The sequence below is a fragment of the Aulonocara sp. 'chitande type north' Nkhata Bay genome, linkage group LG19, assembly GCF_057382095.1.
Source record: "Aulonocara sp. 'chitande type north' Nkhata Bay isolate Kocher_YH1m ecotype deep benthic linkage group LG19, A_spYH_male_GT1.1, whole genome shotgun sequence".
Taxonomy (NCBI): domain Eukaryota; kingdom Metazoa; phylum Chordata; class Actinopteri; order Cichliformes; family Cichlidae; genus Aulonocara; species Aulonocara sp. 'chitande type north' Nkhata Bay.
Window position 1 is genome coordinate 2426660 of NC_141362.1, and position 15785 is coordinate 2442444.

At 39.9% G+C, this 15785-nt stretch overlaps 1 protein-coding gene across 5 annotated transcripts in view; it reads left to right on the plus strand.

Moving 5' to 3' along the window:
* The window catches only part of nrxn3a (neurexin 3a), a 208138-nt gene that overhangs the window by 80483 nt on the left and 111870 nt on the right, over positions 1 to 15785 (plus strand). For all 5 annotated transcript variants that reach the window (XR_015126338.1, XR_015126339.1, XM_086274121.1 and 2 more), the window contains exons 6-7: positions 5313 to 5614; positions 8558 to 8719. Coding sequence is in view for 3 of the 5 variants with exons in the window: in XM_086274121.1 (XP_086130247.1) it covers positions 5313 to 5614; positions 8558 to 8719 (464 nt within the window). In the remaining 2 variants the exon portion in view is untranslated. The remainder of the gene's footprint in view (positions 1 to 5312; positions 5615 to 8557; positions 8720 to 15785) is intronic.

A 15785-nucleotide genomic window follows, 5' to 3' on the forward strand; every position in this document is an offset into this window, starting at 1 on the left:
AAGTAGACCTGTACGTCCCGGTCTTACACGTTATATTGTGTAAGGCCATTCGTGTGCCGGGTGGTTCTTGGGCCCCTGGGACCCTGTTCTTGACTTGTACCAGTTTTTAGATGTGTCCTTGATCCAACACAGCTGATTCAAATGGCTAAATTACCTAACAACATGTTTTATAGTTCTCCAGAGGCCTGGGAATGAACTAATCATGTGATTCAGGTGTGTAGACCCAGGGTGAGATCTAAAACCTGCAGGACACCGGCCCTCGAGGCCTGGAGTTGGAGACCCCTGATTTACAGCTTTGTGGTAACTGACTTCTTTAACTGATCTTAATGGAGAACTTTATTGTCATGTATGTGCTCAGTGTTTGAAGGGAGAGTCCATGAACAGTCTGAATGCCTTTTTAGTTATCGTTGTGAGATTGTGCCTTTGGCTCACCATGTGAGGCAGTTTGCAGGCTAAGCTGGTAGCCAATTTGGCAGTAAAAAAATCTGAGTGATGAGGTCTATCTTCTAAATGTAAATGTTAGTGAAAGTCACCACTATGAGATCTCTCACCTCTGACAGAGCTTCAACAGCATTCAGAGGAAGACTGGGGACACTGGGTCTGAATGGACCATGTTCAGCTGCAACTAAAGATTATTTTTGTAGTAGAATAATCTTCTTGTTTTTAATTAGTCGATTAGTCAACAGTTACTTTAATAACTCTTATCTCCACCATCTGTGTGCAAACCTGCTGTTCTAGGGTCCAGTACCCAACCGGCTCTAAGTTCTAATAGTATTTAAACAAAAAAACTACCTAAACTAAAAATGCCTTCTGTCCAGAAGTTTAAATAAAGCTTGAAACTAAAATAAAAGTTTTTATATTTCCAGTCAGTTTACATATGATTTAGTTCATGAATTTATGTAGTGGACATGCTCCGGAGTGAGAGGTTTACTGTTTAGAATAAACAGTAATATTAATGTGAGAAACAAAACTAGGAGACAGTGTAGCCCCTCCTGTTCACTGGTTTACTATGTATTTCACTCATTAGCTAACAAAGATGAAAGTGTTAGCTTAGCAAGCATCATCCATGAGAAGTTTCTGACAGCTAAGCTAACATAAACATTACCGTACAAACATTGACATAAACGAGGTACCAACACGACACACTAACTTAAATTAAAACCTACCCATTCAGCGTTGATATCACAGCATCCACACTAGTGGCAGGTGGGCAGCATTTACACATGAATGTGATAACTTGAGAATGAGGCAATGTGGGATTTTGAAATCAATACCATAGGGGGATCTACTAAAAGTCTTGTAAGAGTTGAAGGGCTCATTGGAGGTGGTCATCAGGGGTGGTCATCAGGAGTGTCTCGTTGCCCTCGCCCTCACCACCTAAGGGGTACCTTCCTCTGCCACTCCGCCTCCAGCCATGCCACCTGAGTGTCTTCACTGCCATCTTTGACCTCCTGTCAAAAGTGTCTTCCTCTCTATTAACGTTGACCCTCGCAGTTGCCACCTGAGTTGCACCATTGTCTCTGTCAACATTTGCCTTGGCTCCATGGTTGACCCCGAGAACTGTTTTTCCCCGTCAGTCCCCTTAATCGCTACGTGGCCTCAATTTTGCCCCTTGGCCAGGCCAACCCTCTGGACTGGTTTTCTGTTCTATTTGGACTCTGTTTCTTTGGTTCTGTTGATGTTAATCTGAAAATGTTGGTTGAGCTTATACCTCTGTATGAAACTGGAGATCCTGTCACAGATCGCTGTGTGACAGGCAGAGGCAGGAGTTGGACTCAAATGGAGGACTCACAGACAAGGGGAGTAAACTGAAAGAGGCAGCTTTATTGGCAGTTCAAAACTCAAGTACTAGATACAAAAAAACATAACCTAAAATGGGAAAACTACAAGCTAGAAGCTGGGAGTTATGAGGAAACTGAGGAGCACAGTGAAACTACATAGCAACGAGGGACGACGTGACAACAAGCAGAGGAAGACAGAGGACTAAACACACAGAGGATAACCAGAGAATGGGAAACGGAGGAAACACAGCTGGAACTAATCAGACTAACGGGACAGGAAAATAACTGAACATAATGCACACAGGATATGAGACTATCAAAATAAAACAGGAAACAAACAGAAACACACTAAGACATGGACTGAATGAATGCAGGGAACAGACAGAAGGAGAGATACGTATGGGAAACAGATGAATAAACATAGAGACAGAACCTGGTAACTACATGGTAACTACACAGGGAGGCATGAATGACTAAAATGAACAATAACCTAAGAACTAGAAACTAAACTCAAGCTAAATGCCACATGAGAGCACAAGAAACAGAAACACTGGGTCATAGACTCAGTACCACAACAGTATCATCAATACTTTCCTTGTGCTGAATTAGTTATTAAAAGAAAAAACTTTAAAAAAACGTATCGGTTAAGACGATAAATCACAGAGTAAATTGCTTGTACTGTGTACTGCATGTTTACAATAAATGTAAGTGATATCAAAGCAGTGGAAGCAGCGCTATTGGCAACGTTTCTAGCACGCCGATCTCCTGTCAGTCTCCCATTGAAAACTAGAAGACTGTCCACAATGCACTTAAGCAAGCATTCTGAAAAAGCTGCTCTCCTCTGCGCCAAAGTTTGTTAATGGTTCATGGACACGCTCATGAAACTGACTGAGCACATCCTGGACATTGAGTGCATCAGCACTGAAGCCCCTCAGCACTGTGCACGTTCTCCTCTCCTCTGTATTCAAGCATTGTTTTCAATGAACTGCATGCTTAGAAAAATGCTTTGTCTCACTCCCATTTCTTCTTGTTGCATGTTGAAGCTCAACTTGGAACCTTAAGGTCCAACGATGCAAAATATGATGTTTTGCCATTTTTTCAAGTGTTCTTAAACTTTTGATCGGGACTGTATCACCAGTATTTTTTTGTTTTACACCAAGCCAATTTTGTGGTGACACAACACATTAGTAAATCTATCCCAAAATGCTTTTTAAAAAATTCCTTATTAACAGATTACAGGTGGCTCATACTTCCTTTGTCATGTTTGCATGTTTCACTGTCTAACCTATTATTATTATTGTTGTTGTTGTTATTTTGATGATGATGATGATGAAATCAGTGTGCATATGGTTTCTAAACAACACCCCCAATGAAATAGATGAAACCTGTACTCGTGCAGCTCCTTGCATTGGAGTCCTGTGGTTATATTGTTTGATCAAAGTGTCCAGCATTCTTGCTTTAGAGACAGAAAGTTAATTGCAGATAACACCTTACATGTGTTATCCCTCAGCTGTCCAGTTCCTTTTCTTCGGTTCCTCTCAGCACCTGGTTTTGCAGGTTTTGCTTTTTGCTCTGTCATGTCCGATATTTTTGAAGGGTCATATTTATACAGTTATCACATTGATATTCCTTTTATTCACCTAAGAGTATCTCTTGGTTTAACTGACCTATCTTAATTTATTCAACCTGTTTTTTTCTTTCTTTTCTTTTATATTCACCCAATTGCTCAGTAAGCAAAAAAGAAAGAAAGAAAAAAAATCCTGTAAATACAAATATGATATGATAAAGTGTAAAGATATTATTATATTATATCTTTATTATATAATACAGTGGGGCAAAAGAGTATTTAGTCAGCCACCGATTGTGCAAGTTCCCCCACCTAAAATGATGACAGAGGTCAGTAATTTGCACCAGAGGTACACTTCAACTGTGAGAGACAGAATGTGAAAAAAAAATCCATGAATCCACATGGTAGGATTTGTAAAGAATTTATTGGTAAATCAGGGTGGAAAATAAGTATTTGGTCAATAACAAAAATACAACTCAATACTTTGTAACATAACCTTTGTTGGCAATAACAGAGGTCAAACGTTTACTATAGGTCTTTACCAGGTTTGCACACACAGTAGCTGGTATTTTGGCCCATTCCTCCATGCAGATCTTCGAGAGCAGTGATGTTTTGGGGCTGTCGCCGAGCAACACGGACTTTCAACTCCCGCCACAGATTTTCTATGGGGTTGAGGTCTGGAGACTGGCTAGGCCACTCCAGGACTTTCAAATGCTTCTTACGGAGCCACTCCTTTGTTGCCCGGGCGGTGTGTTTTGGATCATTGTCATGTTGGAAGACCCAGCCTTGTTTCATCTTCAAAGTTCTCACTGATGGAAGGAGGTTTTGGCTCAAAATCTCACGATACATGGCCCCATTCATTCTGTCCTTAACACGGATCAGTCGTCCTGTCCCCTTGGCAGAAAAACAGCCCCATAGCATGATGTTTCCACCCCCATGCTTCACAGTAGGTATGGTGTTCTTGGGATGCAACTCAGTATTCTTCTTCCTCCAAACACGACGAGTTGAGTTTATACCAAAAAGTTCTACTTTGGTTTCATCTGACCACATGACGTTCTCCCAATCCTCTGCTGTATCATCCATGTGCTCTCTGGCAAACTTCAGACGGGCCTGGACATGCACTGGCTTCAGCAGCGGAACACGTCTGGCACTGCGGGATTTGATTCCCTGCCGTTGTAGTGTGTTACTGATGGTGACCTTTGTTACTTTGGTCCCAGCTCTCTGCAGGTCATTCACCAGGTCCCCCCGTGTGGTTCTGGGATCTTTGCTCACCGTTCTCATGATCATTTTGACCCCACGGGATGAGATCTTGCGTGGAGCCCCAGATCGAGGGAGATTATCAGTGGTCTTGTATGTCTTCCATTTTCTGATGATTGCTCCCACAGTTGATTTTTTCACACCAAGCTGCTTGCCTATTGTAGATTCACTCTTCCCAGTCTGGTGCAGGTCTACAATACTTTTCCTGGTGTCCTTCGAAAGCTCTTTGGTCTTGGCCATGGCGGAGTTTGGAGTCTGACTGTTTGAGGCTGTGGACAGGTGTCTTTGATACAGATGATGAGTTCAAACAGGTGCCATTCATACAGGTAACGAGTAGGGGACAGAAAAGCTTCTTACAGAAGACGTTACAGGTCTGTGAGAGCCAGAGATTTTCCTTGTTTGAGGTGACCAAATACTTATTTTCCACCCTGATTTACGAATAAATTCTTTACAAATCCTACCATGTGGATTCATGGATTTTTTTTCACATTCTGTCTCTCACAGTTGAAGTGTACCTCTGGTGCAAATTACTGACCTCTGTCATCATTTTAAGTGGGGGAACTTGCACAATCGGTGGCTGACTAAATACTTTTTTGCCCCACTGTATATATATTCATTATATTATATGTTATATAATGTAAAAAAGATTAAGATGTTAACGTTTATTGAAACATATTCTTCACTACAATCTTTTTTTCTTACTATAGCAAGAGAAGAGAATGTGGCGACTTTCCGTGGCTCAGAGTACTTCTGCTACGATCTCTCCCAGAACCCAATCCAGAGCAGTAGCGATGAAATTACACTCTCCTTTAAGACGTGGCAGCGGAACGGCCTTATTCTTCACACCGGCAAGTCAGCTGACTATGTCAATCTGGCGCTAAAGGACGGAGCTGTCTCCCTCGTTATCAACTTGGGCTCTGGAGCCTTTGAAGCCATTGTGGAGCCGGTCAATGGGAAGTTTAATGACAACTCGTGGCACGATGTCAAAGTGACCCGCAACCTCCGGCAGGTAAGGCATACAGGTGTACTTTAAGATATGAACATGTCAGTGTTTTGGTCAGGATTATTCAACAGCAGCTGAATATACCTTGTAGAACATAAGGACGACAGCACACTGACAGCTGCAAACGGGCTGTTAGTTATCCTGCTGACTGCCACTAGGAAGCAACAAAGCTACTTATGAGTTTAAGTCATGAATGCATCTGTGGGTAGTTTTTACACTCATCCCTGATTCTGTCCTTTGCCACTTTTATCAACGGATATACTTTGTATGAACAAAGCCTCTGTTCAGTCATATAAACTTGTCTTACCCACCCCATCTTTCTGCAAAGCAAACAGGCATTGGATATGGTGTGATAAACAAACTCCATTGTATGGTAGATATCATTCTTATTATCGTCTTTTTGGTTTGCTGTGTACTTCGATCTTTCCTCTTTTCTGCCTTTTGTACCCTTAGATAGCACTCCTCTAAAAACAAGGGAGCAGGTTCATTTTGCTCTTCTGATCTAGGCTTTCTTTGGCTCCTTTGCTCACTTCTTCATTTTCCTTTTAGTCTCTTCTTCCTTTTGTTTTAAATTAACTTGTTTTTCATTTTTGAATTTCTTGTTAACCTCTTAACATCAACCTGATTAAGACTAGGCTGACATCGACCCGTTTATGTTGAATGTTCACCTATGTGGTATAATAACCAAATGGCAAATCTTGTAACAGAAAAACTGTAAGGAAAGATATAAGCTGAAACAGAGACTAATCCACATTACAACTCAGATAATAGTTTACTGTATACTGTTTATATCCCATAAAATTATATGGAAAATATGAAATAGAGCAGGATGCAGGAGCATAATAGATAAGTACCCGTTGCAGTAAGAGTACTGGCTTTGAGGTAATTACACACTGATTGTACAGACTTGTAAATACGAGAAAAGGAGTCTTCAAAGAAAATGTATCTCTCTGGAAACAACACTACCTGAGCTGGACGTGAGCTTTAGCATGCTAAAGAAGCAGCTGGAGGCTTGCCTAATCTAATACTATTTTCTTCAACTTCGGCACAAATGTTCTCCTTTGATGGTCGAAGATCAACGTGACCTTTGAAAACACATTTTTGATCATATCTTAAGAATTCTTCTGCCAATTATGAAATAAGCTCAAAAAGAATCACAGATGATGATGATGATATTTTGGATTTACAAAGTCAAACTCCAGGTTCATTGGTTTCCCTTTCATATATTACATGCTTTGGCAGTTGAGTTATTGGCATGCAAGACATGCAGCTGGAAGATTTAAGTGTAGAGTTCTCTGGTAACATCTTTTTAAACCATAAATCTTACCAGTAGAACCAGAGGTCCTCACAGCAATATTACTTTATTCCTTATTATTACAATATTACTACATTTTCCCATGTCCTGCGATGTGGCCTGCACTCTTTGATTCTGTGCGCTCAGCATTTCTTTCCTGTTGGTTGGTTGGTTTCATCTGCTCTTGGTTGCCACAATATCCTCATTATTTTCTTTTCTATATTTATTATATATATTTACATGCAACAGAAAATCAAATCATCTGCTTGCTTGATTACTAGTTACATATGAATATTAATGCATGTTTTTGTTGCTTGAAGCTAAATCCAGTAAGTTAACATATTGTTTTACTATTTTACACAGACAGCAAACTTAGCACAAAAAGTGATTGATCAATTATTTCTTTGTTGTAACAGTGCTTCTTGGCAAACCTTAAACTGTTGATAAGCCTGTTTAAATGGTGCCACATTTGTAGGGAAATTTGATTTGTGGGTTGAGCAGCAGAGTTGAGTATCTGAGCTGCACCCGAGAAAATCTTCTCTGCCAATGCCAAGCAGCTTTGTGCTATTGACTCTTGGTTGGTGTCATCGGATGATTGAAGTCTGAAGAAACAAGACATGTTGGGAATTTAACAGTCGATCCATTTGACAAACAGGGCCGCAGTATCATGTGGAAGAACCATACATAGCCACTGGTTACAGATGTTATCTCGCTATCTCCCTGCATTGAAGTTGCCTCCCCTCCAATGATGACAAGCCTTTATTATCAGTGAGGGAGATGACGTCCGACACATCACACTGCCTCCGCTAAAAGCAGTTATCTATTATCAGTGCAACAATCACCATATGATCCAACTGCTGTAGACAGAATCTGGACTCATTGCTGCACATAATGTTCCTCCACATGTGCAGGTTCCATAGTACATCCATATGTACATAGTACACAGTAAAGGACAGTCATGGCTGCTCTAGAGTCTGGAGATTGACTGTTCAGTCTCTCACAAATTTTAATGGGTAGAGAGCCACCAGCCATATCATCCTGCAAACCTCGGCTCAAACCACTTTCTTCCTGTGTTATCATTTTGGCACACCTCTGACATCCTCTGCTATATGAATCTTGGCTTTCGATACACTAGCTTGATGATGCCCTGTGTCACTGGCCCTCAGTCAGATGTGAGCAGATATCAACTGATCACTAGGTCCATGCTCATAGGTGCTCCTAATCGAGTGCCCATCAGGCATTGGATTGTCAGCTCTGCACCTGGGGTAACAGAAGCTCAGCACAAGAGTCAGTCACAGAATAAGCTGTTTGGCCTTGGCAGAGAAGATTTGGCAAGTTTGTCTTGTGCTAATCCACATTCTCAACTCTGATGCTCAATCCACAAATGAATCCACAAATCTAGTGATATAAGAAACATCGTTTCAACAAAGAAATATTCAATCAAACAGAAATTTACTAACTGAAAAAAAGAGAGAAATCAAATGGTCTGGCACAATTTTCTCATCATCTGTCTCATGTCATCAGTAACACAGATAAACCAGGTCTGGCATTTATAATTAAACACCTGAGTGTGCTCTCAAATAGCAGCAACCGCTCTATCTTACACTCAAAACAAAACAATTCTGCCTCACCTTGCTTTTACTCCTTTTTGCCAGGTGACAATATCAGTGGATGGGATTCTGACAACTACAGGCTACACCCAGGAAGATTACACCATGCTGGGCTCCGATGACTTCTTCTATGTGGGTGGGAGCCCCAGCACAGCTGACCTGCCTGGTTCTCCAGTTAGCAACAACTTCATGGGCTGTCTCAAGGAGGTAAATACCTCGCTTACAGTTCAGTTTGATTACTATGCAAATACATTATTTAAAGCTGGACATCAGAAGAATGCAATTTTTAAAGACCTTAAACCTCAGTTTTGGCTTTTTGGACTGTTTATTGGATTCCATGTTCACATAATAATTAATTTCTATTTTGTTTTTTAGACTAAAGATTAGATTTCAGGGATCATTGAGTTTCATGACAAAAGAGACCAACAACATGTAGTCGTAGTTCTTAAATCTGAATGCTGTTGGAAGAAGCAGACGTAGTTTTGAAGCTTTACTTTCATGTTATTAACATTTAGTTAAAGTCAGTTAGTTACAGATTGGATATATTTGACCTACAGAGAGCAGAGCACTGAAGTTCTGTCACTAAATGAAATAGCAGTAGCACTTTTAAGGAGCACACTTAATTGACTGCTATATTAGCCATAATTCTGATGACATCATTTCCTGCTTTTAATTAAGTCCAGTCTTCTTAAATGTGTTTGCATTGCAAGACCAGTGTGTACAAAATGCACTTTAACACATATTTCTTTTTAATTTTTTTTACATTTAGGAATTTTTGTATTAAGAGTCTTTTTAAAGGTTGTAATAAATCAAAATCTTGCTTCCAGTTTGCTTTCATTTCACCAGGGGGACGAACATCTACATCTACTCCTGTTTCCCTCTGTGTAAGCAACAAATCTTGTTTATAAACAGGATAACTGCTTTTATTTCAAATATAAAGTTCAAGACAGAGAGAGCATCGCCGCTACTTTTAGAAGGTGTTTTCTTGCATTTGCACAACATCTCTAAGTGAGAAATATCCTGCCTGAGAGTGATGCTGAAAAACTAGTTTATGCAAGTGTTACTCCTTGGCTGGAGTATCGTCATTCATTATTATCAGCTTAACTAAAAGCTCCCCCCAACCCCCTTTTTCGTTTAACAGTTAGTTTCGCAGACCTTCAGCTGGTTCCTCGGCTTTTAAAAGTAGAATGGGAGGCAGAGCCTTCAGCTTTCAGGTCCTTCTTCTATCTCTACTTTTAAGATTAAATTTGAAACTTTCCTTTTTGGTAAAGCATAGTTAGGGCTGGATCAGTTCTGGTAAGCCGAGGCTGCCTGGAGTTCCCGTGATGCACTGAGTGTTTTTTTTTCTTCAGTCATCTCAATTCACATTCTCTCACTTCCACAGCGTGTCTTTTGTACTGTCTCCCTCCCTCACCCTGCAGCCCCTGCCTGAGTCTGACTGTGCTGTGGTAAAAAGGAGTTTTTCCTTCTCACTGTTGCCAAATTCTTGCACAAAGGCAGTTGTCTGATTGTTGCCGTGTTCTCTGTGTTACTGTGGGGTCTTCACCTTACAACAAGGTTTCTCGAGGGAAACGTTGTTGTGATTTGGTACTATATAAAAAATGATTAAATTGTAGATTACTGGTACATTTTGCAGAATAGACAGAAAAACTGACACAAGAGCTTTGAATGGATGAACCAGTTTCAGTGATTTTAAACCAATTTTAAGGATGTAAATGCTGATTCGTTGATTTAATCAATACAGAAAAAAATACAGTGGACATGTGCTACACACACACACACACACACACACACACACACACACACACACACACACACACACACGTATTTGTCACATACACTTGCAAATATTGTTTGCTTAAGGTGATGTCATACCACAGCACTAACTGGAGGAAGAGTAATATGGCAGTGGGGGCTTGGCTTTCTCTGTCAGTGTTCACCAACTACACACACACCATACACACACACACACACACACACACACACACACACACACACACACACACACACACAGAATACACATATGTCTGCAAGGAGAAGGGGGTGGGGGATGGGGGGGCACAGTAGTTATTTAATCCCCTTCTGGCCTACTTCCTGCTCTGTGTCACGCTGGTCATGTTTGCAGTTCTCTGTACTAACCACTCTCGACAAGTACACACAGGGACAGACAGACACACACATTCACAAATAAACCAAATCATCAAAACCTTTATTCTCCATCAGAAAACACAGGATCAAAGCATAAGGTAACAACAGCAGAACACAGCCCGCAGTATTACAGTGTAAAGGACGTCCTCAGGTCGTCACATCAAACTGCCTCAGACATCGGGTCACAGACACAAAGATGATGCTTCAGTGGCCATCACTGTAATGGTTTGGCTCACTGGCCACTAACATGGAACAGGATGCACTCGATATGTAGGTATGAAGCCTCATGTTACACTAATAATAATAATAAATACCTTGGAAAGTCATAATTCAGCTCTACCTCCTTGAGCAGTCTGTCTGTGCTGACTGTTGGTGTGATACCAACTGATTATACAGTAATGGAAATATAATTATGAATGATTAATTAATGATTATGAAATTAATTATGAATACTACAGTAAATTTCTGCTATTATGTCTACTTATATTTTGCATACTAGTTCTTTTAAATTATTTTGAAGCCTTATGTTGTCTGCTGTGATTGTGATTGCAGCCCAACTCTCTGTGAATGGTTCTCATGGCCACTGATCAGTGGTCTTACTAGCTTTACAAGGCTTTACTAGCAATATAGATCAGTGCTTTTTGTGTGTGTTTGAAGTCAGTGCTGAGACATGTACACAGATGTGTCAGTGCTTTTTTATTGAGTGGCAGGAGAGCTTAAACATTTAACCACTGTTTATGTTCACTGTTGCCATCTTGAATTGTTAACTCAGTGTGGCTGCATATAGCTTTATAAATCAAGTTTTACATGTAAACGATGTGGGATGCACAAGGAGCAAATAGTTTTAACTACAGTACGTTTCTGTATTAGGGATGTAGGCAATTTCTGTTAACTCACTTAACTGCGAGTTAACAGAAATTGGATGCACACACAATATAAGGTATATATGTTGCAGCCATAAGTGCATTTTGTGTGTGTATTTTATAGGGTTAGTCAGAAAGAAAAATAACATTACATACCTTAGACAATAATATGGCTTTTCAGTGTAACCATACGTCAACCACAGTGTACAGACATCAGTATAAGAGTGGAGTGGATAAGCATCAGTTATGTCTTCAGTGCAAACTAAAGCAACCTCTTTATTAGGATATATGGTCGACTCTTAAGTCATAAAGTGCTCATGATACTAAGCACACAATACTCTGAACACAAAGCTGAAGCTGTTTTTAACATGATTTGAAGAATTTTATGAAACAGGCAGATCAGCAGTTTAACCAAAAGCAGTTAGCACTGTGTGGTTGATTTATCCTTGAGCATCTCTGCCTGAGGTTTGCTACTATTTCCCTTTTCTGTACATCCACAGGACGTGCAGGAACATTAACTACTTCCAGTTTTGATTTAGGGTGGGAAACACTGGTACGGTCCACAATCATTTGGTGGAGTTTCTTTGCTAATGTGAGCGTTGTATTGGTCAACAGCAAGTTTCTTTTGTAAGCTGTAGTCAGGGGCCATGTTTTGCAAAGGCTTTAGCTGAAGGACCAGATTTGCGCACCACTTGAACCGACTCTAAACATGAACACTATGGCTTTTGAGAAGAATAGCTGTTAAAGGTGATCAGAACAAATGGAATGGTCAACAAATAGTGTAACTCCTGCAGTAACGGATCAAGAGCTGTAACTGGCACAACTAAAATATACTCCAAGCTATGTTTTGCTCTATAACCTTTGCTGGTAGAATCATTTTACATTGTCTCTTCATATATTTCTTTACATTTCCGTGTGTACTCCCACACGGAAATGTAAGGTCCCACAGACCCATAGGTCCATTCACTACCTAGAGAGACAAGAAAACGTTGTTCCTGTGATATTATACATGAGAGTAACGGACAAATATCACAGTCTTAGTTTCCAAGAACATAAGAAGTGTCCAGTTGCAGACAGGGATATGTACCTGCATGTGCACAAAAGAAACATCTGAGCACATGCAACTACCTTTTTACCTCATCTTTCCCTTATATTTAAAATATTTAAATATTACTTGAAAGCAGCCACTCTGCACATTGTTCAGCTTTCCCACTGTACGAAGAACCGAAAACTTAGAAGTGGAGCCTGAGGAGTCGGTGCTGGCCGTTTGAGCTGATGGTGCCAAAAAGTGATCATCTGCCTAAAAATGATTTCTGGTTTTTGCCAAAAAGTTTTTGCCTTTATTTTATTAGTGATGTGTCGGTCGCGAAACGAAATGGCTTTTAGAGCCGACTCTTTGAGGTGAACGACGTGAGCCGGATCCTTATTGGGAGCCGTGTTTTTTTTTCTTCTTTCTCTCACCCTCTCTCACTTTTTTCCCACTTCACTCCGCATGCAAGCCTTGTGCTTTGCGCTACACTCGCAGTAGTACAGGAACAGACCGGGGGGGGGGGGGGGGGGGGGGGAGAGAAAGAGAGCCAGGGATTAGAAAGGTATAGTAATCATCCACAAGTATTTTTAGTTGCAGATGATAAAGGATTCAGAAAGTTTATTCATGCAGGTCCATATGACAGAGAATGTGCATCTTCTGTTTGTTTTCATATTTTTTCATATTTATATTTAATTGTGTTGTGGTTTGCAGCGTTTTGTGTTGTTTCACTTTAAATTTGTGTAAAAGGAAAGAAACTGAAAATTTAAATAGTTAAAAGTTGAAATGTAAACAGTTGTTTTTTGTATTATATGATTTATTTATTACATTTTATGTGGAGTGAATAAATAAAAGTATATTTACGGTGGCCCCTACAGACAAAGCACGTACAAGCTCCGAAGAAGTGCTCCAGGGTGCTAGGGGGCAGTGTTGAGCTTTTGTTACCTAGTGGCTACACAAGCCAGCAAGTACCAACGACCGGATTTGGTGTGTGGTAGTAACAGGTAAATGAACTTTTTTTTTTTAATTATTTCAATATATGTGAGTGTTTGTGTATAAATACACGAACAATACACATATGCTTTCAATTGTGTAATTTAAGTGATCTAGGTAGCTCTGTTTTGAAAGTTCAATCAATCAATCAATCAATCAATCAATCAAAGCTTTATTTGTCACATGCAGGTTGGGACCCCCCACCCGACCTTACACACATAACACAGACATCACATGGGATTACAAGTCGGAGATCGGTAGCGTTGCAGAAAAACACTGAAAGGTACATAACAACGGGAAGGTACAAGAAGAAAAAAAAAGAGACCTCCACTCATGCTGTGCTTCCATGGCAGGACAGCACGAGAACAGGAAACAAAAAAACTCCTCTGCACAAAAAAAGCACACACCATAGCACAATAAACACAGACAAGCAACAAGGGAAAGTGTTCCAGTGTGTACATCTGATCTGGGACCGCTGCAATCTTTTGACTGCGCATCCAACTGACCCGATGTCCACATCAGAGGGGAGGTAAGCGTTGGAGGTGGCGTTGGATCCAGGGTAGGGAGGGTGATGCGTCAGTGAGTGCTTATCAGTATCAGTATATGTATGTGTGTGCGTGTCCATAGTTCAGCTGAGACAGTGTCCTTCGCCCTGCCAGGCTAAGTAAACAGTCTTCCAGCCAACCCAGGTGGCCTTGCATGGAATGGGAAGGAACAGACTAAACACAGTCGTTATCAGTTCAGTTCATGCTAGAAATGTGTTTTGGAGTTTGTACGTGTTTTGTCTCTAGGGGCCATCGCATATATTTATATATAAACATATATAAATAAAAACACTTTTTTTTTTACATTAGTAATTCATTTTGTGCATAATTTTATATTGTTGTTAATAATAAATTAATTAAAGCAACAAAACAACCTTTAGAGCTGGTTGGGGGCCAAAAGAGCCAGCTCTCTAAAATGAGCTGGAAATCCCATCACTATATTTTATTTAAATGACTTGTTGTCTTACAACCTGTGAAACACTTGTCAAACATATCTTTCGTGAAAGCCTCTGTAGCATTTTAAGTTATTTTAAGCCAGAAACATCATTCCTGCTATAATGCAGAAGCTGTAAATACTTTGTTGGCGAAAAGGCTTTTATATAGCTTTTATTTATATGGGTAACAAAGTGTAATTAAAAATGTCTTTTCCAAGAGAGATCTGGCCAAGAGGACAGCAGAAATTACAACAAACAACGCATTACATTTCTATAAAAATACTTTAAGTAGCTAAAAAGAACTGGATTGAGTGTAATGTAGGTAAAACAACAAAAACACTTTCAAAACAGGTCATTTCTTTATTATATATATATATAATCATTTCATACATCCTGTTGACTACAGTTTATCAGAATCAGAATGCTTAGTTAATCCCAGAAGAAATGATGTGGTCACAGTTGCTCCCAGACAGCAACAACAGACCCTAAACTAAATTGAATATTACAATATATAAAAATGTTACAAATGATAACAAAATAGCTCTAATAAATCCAAATGGCTCTAATTATAAATATCCCAGTATATTACACAAAATTAAATAGATAAGATTGACAATGAGGTGTCCTTTTTATCACATTAACTGTAATTTTCTCTGTAGAGGATGTGCAGATATTAACAGTGTAACTATTGTAGCGTGTACTTGTACTTTAACTGGATGAATTGTACAGAGAGAAGGTCACAGGCAGGAATCATTTCCTGTGTCGTTCAGTGGTACATTCCTCAATGAATGTGCCCTGTACCAACACAGAGCAGAGCAGCTATCTGAACGCTACTCCAACAGAGGTCGATCATCTTGTTAATAATTTCACCTCCTCACTACGTACGACTCTGGATACTGTAGCTCCTGTGAAAACTAAGGTCTCTAATCAGAAGTACCTGACTCCGTGGTATAATTCTCAAACATGTACCCTAAAGCAGACGACTCGTAATCTGGAGAGGAAATGGCGTGTCACAAATTTAGAGGATCATCATTTAGCCTGGAGAAATAGTTTGCTGCTTTATAAGAAAGCCCTCCACAGAGCCAGAACATCTTACTATTCATCACTGATTGAAGAAAATAAGAACAACCCCAGGTTTCTCTTCAGCTCTGTAGCCAGGCTGACAAACAGTCAGAGCTCTGTTGAGCCAACCATCCCTTTAACGGTAACTAGTAATGACTTCATGAACTTCTTCACAAATAACATTTTTATCATTAGAGAAAA